We start from the raw sequence: 11,896 nt of genomic DNA on the forward strand, positions 1-11,896 counted from the left end.
AGAAATAAGATCATGCATTTATAAGACCTTTGATCCAAGTGTAGTTCATGTACCTTATCCAATTTGGCTTTTGTGTACTATACCTGTTATTACTTTATCAAAATATTTTAAATGGTCTCATATGGGTCCATTTCTCCAGTGAGTCTCGTGTAGCACTTTGCATTCATGATTAATTTTCAGTCGCGGCTTGTCATCGGCCCGATATCAAATGAGAGGGTGACCCGCGCCCCTCCCACCTCCGATACTTCACTGATTACCCAGCTTGGGCCTGTTGCTATTACTCCCCCCGGCCCGGGTTTGTAATCCCTCCCCTCTCGAGCTGTGAGTGTGGAGGAAGCACCTCACTGGCTGCCTAAGCTACCCTCATTTCTGCTGTGCCGGGCACACCGCACCTCTAACAGGACGGCCGAGTTCTGCCGCTGCTCTCTCCGCAGTCCTCAGGCCCGCCGATCACCGGACTGCTACCCGGGCATCACTACGGACGGCAGCGTGCGCTCGGGTAAGGCTGAAACGTCCGGCTATCTCGTTTAAGACCTCCTGGAGTTCTGGACCTCCTCCATATCTGTGTCACTTTAAAGTGAGTGCATGACTGAGTGCATAATCATTCTGAAGTGTGCGTTCCACTGCTTGAGCACAGACCGCATTATTTCATTCTAAGAAAATATTTACCTGATTTCACATGTCCGAGTTCATTTTTCATTCGCTGAGAAAGTAGAGAAAGTTTTTCAAACTAATTAGGAAAATTTAACCTTCTGTATTGCATAAGTGATTTTATTGACCTTGCAGTAGTGCAGTTCAGTGCGGCTGCTTAAAAAATGTTACATTTGATACAAGACTTTACAAGTTAGTGTTTTGCTATTGATTTGCTTGGCGACAAAATTCATGTCAAATGAATGCAAACAGGTTCATTGCCTTTTAAAAAGGGGCCAGATCCTGAGTAAAGGGGATGTTAGTGATTAAATTCTGGAGTGGTACTTCAGGTCTGCAAGTGGTCACGTCACGAATATGTATAGTGCTGCAAACGGATTGTTTGCAATATCTGACTGTGAAAACAGATGTGCACCTGTGGGTCAGAAGCCTTACTAAACCCTATACAACCCAAATGAGAACAACTCAGTTGTGTGCATCTCCATTCATTAACAAAACTTCTTTTTTTTACTTCCGTGCAGCGTAGACAAGGTTGGACAGCTTTACTCGGCTGGATTTACACATCAGCGTTCAGAACGCAGAACGCTCACATCCTCTCCTCTCCCGTAAAGATCGCTCTAGAGCGGGAAGCTCGGCGTTCCCCGCCCCGTCCCAGCCGACTCTGCTTCCCGACAGAGAGGCGCGAGGAGTCTCCAGCCGGAACAGCGGCAGCGGCCAAAAGCCATGGCCAAAAGCAACGGGGAGAACCCGCGCTCTCGCAGTCAGGTGCAGCGCATCCGAGAGGGCATCCACCTGCGCTCCCTCAAGGCCAAGAAGAAGGTGGAGGACATCACCAAGGATGACGTGAAGACCTTCTTGAGGAAGAATGCTTTTGTGCTCTTCACCATCGGTGCTGTCGTCATTGGCAAGTGTATCCACCTTTTCACAGAGACACCGAGGGGGAGCAGAAGTATGGAGTCACTCCGAGCTGACATAGACGGGGAAGAGAAAGAATGTTTTATTTAAATTTACATTTAAAATTTGATCTGATATGAGGGATGTGGTGTGATGAGGCTTACATAGTCGAACGCCAGATTGAATGCCTAAAAAATAAAAATGTAAAAATGACAGGATTGCAAGGCCAGGGTTGCCACCTCCTCGACAAGCCAAAATCGAGCACTCCTGTTCCAGCATGTCTCCTACTTGCGCTTTGTATTTGACAATGCCTGCCAACTTTTGATTGGCCTAAAATTGCTAGTAGGGAGGGGGAAGTGTGGAGTGACCTACAATCTGACCGTTGTATTATTTGTCCAATTACTCATACAATTCAGGACAACACAGGCAAAACAAAAACAAAAACAAAAACCCAGAGAAATGAAAGTCAAAACCGTACACTTGGACATACACCTGAAAAACTGGAGTGTCCAAACCTGAAGGGTGGCAACCCCATTCTAGACCCCGTTAAATCCTGTACAGCATATATCTAATGAAGGGTCCTCTAAGTGATGCTCAGGGCCCATACCACGCAGGCTGATTTTGCACCCTCTAGAGGCAAATAGGTGCTATTCTTGGTTACACTTTCAAAAATGTGGAAATGACCACAAACTAGCACAGAATAAATGTCATTAGTTGGTGTATTAGTAATCAGTAAGCACGTAATGTAAAACCAGATTTTAAAAACTGACCCAGGAGGATACACCCCCGTGTGAGGTTGCGAAAGAGGTTGTTGTGAAGTCGCGCCTCTGCTTCTCACAGGCATCATGCTGGGATTCGCTCTGCGGCCATACAAGATGTCTTACAGAGAGGTGAAGTACTTTTCCTTCCCCGGAGAACTTCTGATGCGCATGCTACAGATGCTCGTCCTCCCTTTGTTGGTGTCCAGTCTGATCACAGGTGTGTGCGAAAGAAAATAATGCAGACACAGACCCATACAGCGCCCAAGCAAAATGTATGTTCACTCAGATTTTCTTGTGTTGCAAAGCAGTAACTTAACTCCAATGCTCTGGTGAAGCCAACTGATTTGATGCCATTGCTTTGAAAGAATGGAGAATCTTGTAGAACGTGTTGCTTGACTGTCTGCTTAAACAGGGTTCTGGTGAGATGACATCATTGCCACGGTTTCCGTGGAATCCTAGTAGAGAGTTGTCACATGTTGACTCCATGCATCTTGGACATGTCTGTTCACAGACAGAAGCAGTGATTGCATACACGTATTACCTTGGTGCATGTTTTCAATTGCCACTTTTTTTCCCCCCAATTTAAAAAGCGGGGAACGTTATGACCTTAGGAAAGAAAACAACTCATGAAATTATTGATCGCAATAAAAGTCTTAAGTCAAGTATGCACTGAAGACAAGTCCAGAATAGTCCAGATTATTAGCCATAATTAAATCACCCAAGAAGTAATTGTTCTAAATTGAAGATCACAGGTAACCCACGTCCGTCCCGTATGAAACGTGCCTCGGCTAATTGCCGGTGTCTTTCCCGTCGTTTACCGTGGCATGGAGACAGAGACTTCATTGTGCCCCTCGAAATGCCAGCAGAGGTTGTGCGGAGAAGCCGCCCGCTGGACCCGGGGACCCGAGGACCCGAGGCCCATTCCTCATCGGCGGGGTGAAGCTAGTCCTGATGGCCCCCCACTCCCTCCTGCGTAGTTTCACCCATATAGAGGACAAAACGTGCCCTCTGCCTCTTCCTTTAAAGGCATATTGTTATGTGGCAATGCATGAGTGTACACAATGGGGCCGGTCGCCCAAGGCAATTGGCAAGGGGCACAAGGGGCTCTGTTGACCCTGCATGCTCATAACCAACAATTTCTTATGTAGCTCCTGTATCTAATGTAGCTACTGCCATTTTGTTTTTCTTGTAGTGTGGCTACCTTACTTTTCCGAGGACCTCTTAGGAAACTGGTTAGTGGCCCCGCTGGCAAATACTCTCAGCCTGCCCTAGGCTTGCAGAGGGGCCGAGAGGGCGAGGCGTAAGAGGGGCCCGCTCGCTCTCGCCCACCCAAAGTGAGGCATTATGTTCTTTTGGCGCAGTGAAGCTGTTTGATGTTGCCGTGGCGATGCAAGGAGAGCTGCGTCGTCGTCAGGGGCATGGTCAGGTGAAGGAGTATCCTAGCCCTGTTGTGGGGGTGAGGTTAGGTCTGAGGAAGCGCAGAAAGAGGGGCGTGGTTGAGAGAAGGGAAACAGAGAGATCTGAAGGAGAAGGGCGCTAATGGGACGGCTCCGTGCAGGATTAAAGGAACACATACATCTCTCCTGCACAATGGACGCTTTCTTGTTTGGTGCTGTGAATAACAGCATATCCCCTTTCTGCGTTAGAAATGGCAAGCTAACTGCTCCAGGCTATTGTTACGTCAAGTTCTTTAATTTAGGCTTTTCTTTTTGGTTCCCTTCATTGAAACCCCTTCACAACCCTTTTTAAAACCCTCATTCTTCTATTTGTCAACCTTGACTATCTCCTTGGTCAGAGCAACTACAGCTTTGTAACACTTAATAAAGTTTTTTTCCCCTTTTTTCGCACTGCTATGTTGATTGGTAGATGTCTTAATCGGAAGGAATGTGAAGTTAGCTTAGCTTCCGCTTCTCACGCAGCTTGATCTTGAGCCGCCGCTGGGTGTCTTGTGAATGCACTCATCAGTCTTTAACCAGTGCCAGCAGCTTGGCATGCAGCAGCAGTCAGATTGGCACAAAACTGTTAAGAATTATAGATCCAGAAGAAAGAGGCTACCGCCGAGCTTGAAAGCAATGTAAGGATGCTCGTCAGGCTTGAACGTGCTTCGGTGCGCATTCAGCATCAAAGCGCCTCTCACGAAGCTGTCGTGACACTTGCGGCCCGGGCAGTTACTTGTAACCTACCGAATGACTTCACCAGCAGGCTGTGAAGGAGCCGGTGAGGCAGCGTGTTTTCCCTCCGCAGGCATGGCGGCCCTCGACAGGCGCGCCTCTGGGAAGATGGGCATGCGAGCAGTGGTGTATTACATGACCACGACCTTCATCGCCGTGTTCATCGGCATCATCATGGTCCTCATCATACACCCGGGCAAAGGCTCCAAGGATGAGTTCACCCAGCAGCAGAAGATTGAGCAAGTCAGTCCGGCCGACGCCTTCCTGGACTTGATCAGGTATTGCGTTGTAGGAGGCTGCGTGCTCGAGCCAGGTGCAACTGTTGTCTGTGAGATGGTTGCACTTGGGTCCTGTGACCTATGGTGTGAGATCTATGGCTCATATGGTATTTGTGCTCTTTCTTTTTCAGAAACATGTTTCCTCCCAACCTGGTTCAAGCTTGCACACAGCAGGTATGTTTTGGGTGAATGGTTTTGTTTCCTGGTTTATTTTTGTTTTTTTAGCCATTAGATGTGGTTCTTTCAGAACTTCCCTGTTTTCCTACACTTTGTTCCAAAATTTTTTTAAATATTCCAAAATTATTTTATTTCCAGCTATGGATCTGAGACACTTTGCTCTGGTTAGGATATAGCTTTGGGGGAAGTGGCTCTGTGTTATTTTCAGAAATGTTTTGTTCTTCGGTTCCCTGTTGTTCAGGAAACCAGTTTCTCATCAGACTTAATGGTTTCTGGCCTTTCAGAGGCCACACAAAGGCTTCCAGAGAATATTCAGTCACCCTTGGATACGCACTGCTTGTGAGGAAGCCTTGACTTGTTCATCGTATAGTCATTTATAGGAACTAAGTCTCATCATTTTTCACACTGGACCACAACGGTTACCGTCAGATGTTGGGGAGGGAGGTGCTCGAACCATTTGGTGTTTTCATGGTGCGGGTTGTAAGGTTAAAAGGACACAGCTGGGCTTGGACTTGCTCTGGTAGCGCTTTGGCAGGGTGGCAGCTGTACCATGTTTGGATGTTGTGGGAGGAGGAGGCGGGGTGTGCGGAAACCAAGAAAGCAGAGGACTGCTGGGCCTTCACAATGCCATGGAAGACCGTGACAGTGGGGCCAGACACTGTGGTCCGGACACTCTCCCCAGGGCTCTGCTGGAGCCAGCTGGATCTGGGAGAATACATTTGACAAACATTAAAAGAGAACATTGTCTCATTCAGGATTAGGGGAACTTACATGAGCTGACAAAACAATTAAGTGTAATTGCATTTCCATTTATCATGCCATGGCAACAGTTATGACTGGTCCTTAAGTTGCAGAGAAAATAAGACGTTAGCTTGAACTGTCATCTGCTTGATTTAACAGAAATTGTCAAAGACCAGATTAAGAGAAATGCTGTTAGGGCCATGCGCGACTTCATCAGGTTCCTTGGACCCAGATCAGGTTCATCTCTATGTAAAGTGGACACCTCTCTCATGCCCTCACTTCACATAGGTTGATGCTCCTTCTCTCCTCTCTTGCTACAGTTCAAGACACAGTACGGCAAAAAGGTCGTCCACGTGAAGATCACGGTGAACGAGAGTATCTTTAACCTGACCAACGCCACTCAGGAGATCACCCGGGAAGACGTTATTCCCATCTCTGGCACCACCAGCGGCGTCAACGCCCTGGGGCTGGTGGTGTTCTCCATGTGCTTCGGCCTGATCATCGGGAACATGAAGGAGGAGGGCCAGGCCCTCAGGGACTTCTTCAACTCCCTCAATGAGGCCATCATGAAGCTGGTTGCTATCATCATGTGGTGGGTATGAGGCGTGAGGCTTGCATTTGAGGGTGGGTGGGTTGGATGGTGCGTTGGAAAGATCTTTGATGGCTTGGTGGAGGCATTATTGAGCAGAAACTGTCATACCAGGTTAATGAGAGATGTTGGTAGTGATGGAGAACCATGCCCCCTTTTTCTGAGGGGATTTTGGTTTGTCTGAGAAACACTAAAGAGTAGCAAAGCTGTTTCTATAAACTCTTGGACTCTTTGACTCTTCCAAAAGTGAAAACGTTCAATGAATTTAAATTGGCAGGCTGTATGTTTTGTGCCTATTCTGTTGTTTTTATTCACTGAAAATGCTTTAGAAACAACGTGTAATCCGTAAAATGTGTTCCTTGAGTACTTAAAGGACAAGCAGAGATGGACATTCTTCTCATTCTTTTTTCAAAGGTATGCACCCATTGGCATTCTCTTTTTGATCGCTGGCAAAATCGTGGAGATGGACGACATCACCGAAATGGGTGGGCAGCTGGGCATGTACACGGTGACCGTCATCATAGGCCTCCTCATCCATGGCATGGTCATCCTGCCCACCCTCTTCTTCGTCATCACGCGAAAGAACCCCTTCATCTTCATCACTGGGTTGCTGCAGGCCCTCATCACTGCCCTGGGCACGTCTTCCAGGTAGAACTCAGGCTCAGCCTCTCAGACGGGCCTCCTCGGAGGGTCAGGCTCGGAAACCCGCCGACCAACCCACACCCTCCCCCGGTTATCTTTCCTCTCTTTGACCCTTGCAGCTCAGCTACTCTGCCCATTACATTCAAGTGCTTGGAGGAGAACAACAAAGTCGATAAAAGGGTGACCCGCTTTGTCCTGCCAGTAGGCGCAACCATCAACATGGATGGGACGGCACTGTACGAGGCCCTGGCAGCCATCTTTATCGCCCAGGTGAACAATATGGAGATGAACTTCGGGCAGATCATAACGATTAGGTAGGTACATACTAGAAATATTTTGTTCACTCTGTTGTAAATAGATCACACAGTATAAATATAATTGTCTATCCATTTGAGTTTTGACATTTTAGAGACTTTAATACTTTATTAATTAACTTTATTGCAGTTCCTATGACCTTTGAAATGGCCTTTCTGTTTAATTCCACAGCATCACAGCCACTGCCGCCAGTATTGGAGCTGCTGGTATTCCTCAGGCTGGTCTGGTCACCATGGTGATTGTGCTGACCTCTGTCGGACTCCCTACTGATGACATCAGCCTCATCATTGCAGTTGATTGGTTCCTGTGAGCAGTCCTCAAACCCCAGTTCCACACTTCCACTCTTTGTGTCTACTGTAAATTACTGACTGTGTTGCATGGAAACGTTCCACTAATATTTACATCATGAATCAACAATGACATGTTTGAAAATTAAGAGTTTTCTTTTTAAACTTGTTGCCTGCATTACTCCATCCAGCTAATGGTTGGTTTTTTCTCTCTATCTACCCCAGTGACACACTTACATATACCCATGGGTCCTGCTCTATTTTTTTTTTTCCTGGCAAATTTCATATCGTTTCAATGGTTTTAACATAGAAACGTAATTAGGTTGGCCAAATTAATCATTCCAAATAGAATCCACTTCCCATAAGTTGCACAGCTAATTGGATGTGGAAAAAGCTCCAAGCTCTTAAATTGGGATAGATAAATTGAAAAGAAAGTGTGAGAAGAGTGATCGGCACCAATCATCACTGCTGCCCTTAGACCGGAAATAAATAAATAATTAAATAAAAGAAACCAGCCGATGGTGTCGTACTAAGTATCTATAATTGCTTATTGTTTATAACAGCAACTTTGAGATCAGTTGATGTTTATTATTGTCCTGTGCTGCTCACCGATGTGGCTTCCAGGGACCGACTTCGTACCACCACCAACGTGCTGGGGGATTCGATAGGGGCAGGCATTGTGGAATTCCTGTCCCGGGAAGAGCTGCAGAACGGCGATGTGGAGATGGGGAACTCCGTCGTGGAGGAGAACCAAGTGAAGAAGCCCTACCAGATGATTCCACAAGAGAACGAGTACGAGAATGAGAAACCTCCGGACAGTGAAACCAAGATGTAGTGACTCGGTGCCTGCGCAGGGATAGTGCGTGTGGGTGTTTGTGCGTGTGGGTGAGCAGGTGTAATCGCTAATGTTGCTTTTGTCATTGGTTATTTTTGTTCTTTGCCATTTCCTGTTGTGATCTCTTTGATTTGTCATCAGTTACGCATCTATTGTTTACTAATCCTTTGCTCAGCTGCCCTGCCCATGAAGGCACCACTGCATCAGTCTCGAAGTATCAGAAAATCACCAATGTCAGAGCATTAAACTACCTTAAAATACTTATGAGTTAAAGCTTATCAGTGAAAGGTTGGGCATATTGCGGAAAGCTAATTAAACTCGTACTGGAATGGGAAAATGGTCTACAGAGGTAAAACAAGATGAGAGTAAAGAATGTAAAGTAGGCCACACGATGCAAACAACACAGGTTAACCTCATTTATGGGTGAAAACGGAGCTGAATGAAAACTGTTGCATCTGCCACATCAGAGGTCATGGTCTATTATTATCCAGTGGAATGTAGGCATGTATCACAGTTCGGGACACTATCAAGAGACTCGTATGTAGTTTGACAGTTGAATAGATAATTTGACTTATCCACCATTTCTTGTCTGTGTCCAAAGTATTGCACATGGGGTGCGATTTTTAGCAGGAATCTGACCAAAATGGCAATTTTTTTTTCTTTGTCTGACCGGTGTGCTGAATCCATCTTCAGTCAGGTTTGAATTTTTGACTTCCTAATTTCTAACACTACATGACAAAATCAACATGGAAGTACAGTACATTTCTTGATAAGAAGCTCCAAGAGAATGTGGCCCTCTGAAACTGCTGTTCTCAGTCTGGAGTAGCTTTATACGATGATGGCTTATTCAGTCCTTCAGAAATATCCTGTCTTATGGGTTGCTTAGTTTTCTTTGTACTTACATTGTGTTTTATTATGTGTTTTAATGATGCAAGGGAGAGAATGTTCACATTATTTTGATATACATTTTGGTTTCTTTCTTTTTTCTATTGTTCTATAGGAAATCATGAAGAATTATACCTTTGCTGTCATTTGCTAACCTAAATAGTGAAAATGATATATGTAGATGCATTTGGAAATTAATTCTAGATATTATGAGTGAGAGTTTACTGGAAGTCTCCTGAGACTCCTAAGCTGGAACCGTGTGTCATTTTCAGAACTGGGCAAATTCCGAATCCACCATTACAGGCACAAATATGCTGACTGTATACTAACTCACTCAAGTTGAAACTGTGAGCTTGTGTTTCCTTTTGTGTTTTGTTTATGAAGGTGTTTTTCATCTTGCTGGATATTTGCCCTTAGATTCACACAGAGAGCAGTGTGTGGTTAAAATCTATGTGGAATGATTGGAACTGTAGGTTTGTCTATGGTAAATATAGTTTTGAATAAAACTGAAAAAGGAAATGCTTTGTTTTGATGTATTTTACTGGTAAATTACAATTTTAAATGTAACTATTCCATAAATGTTCCATTAAAAGGCCCCACCATCTAAGATCATATTCAGAAATACATTCTGAGACAATTCTATATTATAAATTTTTATAGATATATTTGGAGATAATATTATACTATTAAAACAATTGTCACATACGATTGTCACATGTCCTCATCCTGATATGTAGTTTGCTCTGAAAGAATGCTTAAATATAGCAACTTCATATCAAAGACTTACATATAAACCATTACCTCAACTCAAAATTGCCTGAACCATATAGAACACATAAATTATATACACAAAATGCTATATTATAACTAAAATCTATATTTTGCACATGTATATAAAACTGTCAAATTATACACTACATTAGTAATTACAATCCTCGTCGGTTATATAGGTTATGCAAGAATCTTGGTCTCAAACTACTGAATTAATAGGCTTTTGCTACCACCTAGTGGACAATATCAGCACCATTCAATGCATATAATTGTCCATAATCCACAAACGTCCATAATCCAATATACACCACATAAAAAATTCCCTTCTATAAGTATGTATATTGTGTTTGTATTTATTAATATATTACATGTTTTGTACTTAGCATTCACACCTACGACAAATATATATAGTGAGAAATTGTCAGTATATTCAATCTTTCATTAAAACATAAAATAGCCAATGATCAGCCCAGAAATAATTATACCGATATTCTAATATTCTGTAAATCCATTTATGAATTTGTGATTATTATTTTTTTGTTTAATATTTATTATGCTATAGATTTAATCATTACAGTGGATCAACAGTTAGGCAATAGCTGCACCAGAGAACAAATTTTTTTTAATGGATCTTTTTTACACTGTCAAACTATAAAAGCATGAACAGCTAACGTCACAGTTCTGCTCTTTATAACAAGAGAACCGTCTCATTTCTTTATTTGTGCTGCAGAACAGTGCAGCACAAATAACAGTGTGGAGTTCGTCTGGTTCTTCAGAATACTTCAGCTCCCGTACCTGTTTCTACAGCCTTCCTGCCCCACTGAAAGCTTTCTGTTTGTTTGTTTAAGATTAACTTTAAAAACTATAATACTAAACACTATAATGCTATATTTGGAAGCCAGGGCTAGCCAAAGTACAAAACAAATTCCTCATCACATTGATAGGGCGAAAAAAGAATAAAATTAGATGCATAATCAAGATTAATATATTTACTTAATAGTCTTTAATATTCAAAATAAAATATTTAGAAATATTTTAAGTATTTAACAACTTTAGAAACATCTCCAAAAATAAAATGTTCTCATTTTGCCTTCAACAAACAACTATGAAGGATATTGTGGTGTCGCGCTAATAAAGCAGATAATTATTAAATACTTTAAATAAATATTGATGCGTCCGTCCCTTTAACGTTTCGTTCTTGAAGCGCTCCCTCTAATTTAAGCAGGCCATGAGATGTTTTGTAGTCCATTTGTATTGCACTTACGTATTTTGCCCGCATGGGGGCGATATTTTATTGTTTATGAAAATCTTAAACTAAAACTAAGAATAGCCACTAAAAGCAATTGTGGGTGCCCAAGTATTTAATCATGTTGAACACTTAGGAAAAAAACAAGGAATGAAAAATGTGGCTACCTGAACTGCTATGAACGTAGCAACATTAAGGGCATATTGACAAATAAGGTTATAAAACCAACCGTATAGTTTACAGAGATTATCAAAACAAATTAACAAAAACAATAGTAGAGTATTTCCCTGATCACTGACGTTCTTCACGAACAATAACAATAATTACTCCAGAGATGCCGAACTTCAGTCCTGAAGATCTACTGCTCTGCAGAGTTCAGTTCCACCACACCTTGCTCTTATATTTATATATAACGGAAGACCTTGATTATGTGAGGTTTGTTAGAATAGGGTTGCAACTAAACTCTACAAGGAGGTGGATCTCCAAAACTGGAGTGGGGCATCACTTAACTACACTATTATCATAAAGAACAGTGATCTCAGTCCAGTACTCATGGAACACGAAGCCATCTGTGTTCTTGTTCAGTTCACCGGTGCCAAGGAATCAGAACTCTTAATGCTTTGGTGCAGGAGTGTTAGGAGCTAGGATGGGGCATA

At 43.2% G+C, this 11,896-nt stretch overlaps 1 protein-coding gene across 1 annotated transcript; it reads left to right on the plus strand.

Moving 5' to 3' along the window:
- Positions 1-339: 339 nt before the first annotated feature.
- slc1a3b (solute carrier family 1 member 3b) lies at positions 340-9,742 on the plus strand. Its single transcript, XM_027003512.2, has 10 exons — positions 340-499; positions 1,170-1,552; positions 2,383-2,520; positions 4,548-4,752; positions 4,884-4,926; positions 5,991-6,262; positions 6,674-6,907; positions 7,021-7,215; positions 7,388-7,522; positions 8,128-9,742. The coding sequence occupies exons 2-10, from the start codon at positions 1,372-1,374 to the stop codon at positions 8,336-8,338; spliced, it is 1,614 nt and encodes a 537-aa protein (XP_026859313.2). The 5' UTR covers positions 340-499; positions 1,170-1,371; the 3' UTR covers positions 8,339-9,742.
- The last annotated feature ends 2,154 nt before the right edge of the window (positions 9,743-11,896 follow it).

This window comes from Electrophorus electricus, chromosome 17 (genome assembly GCF_013358815.1).
Source record: "Electrophorus electricus isolate fEleEle1 chromosome 17, fEleEle1.pri, whole genome shotgun sequence".
Lineage (NCBI taxonomy): Eukaryota > Metazoa > Chordata > Actinopteri > Gymnotiformes > Gymnotidae > Electrophorus > Electrophorus electricus.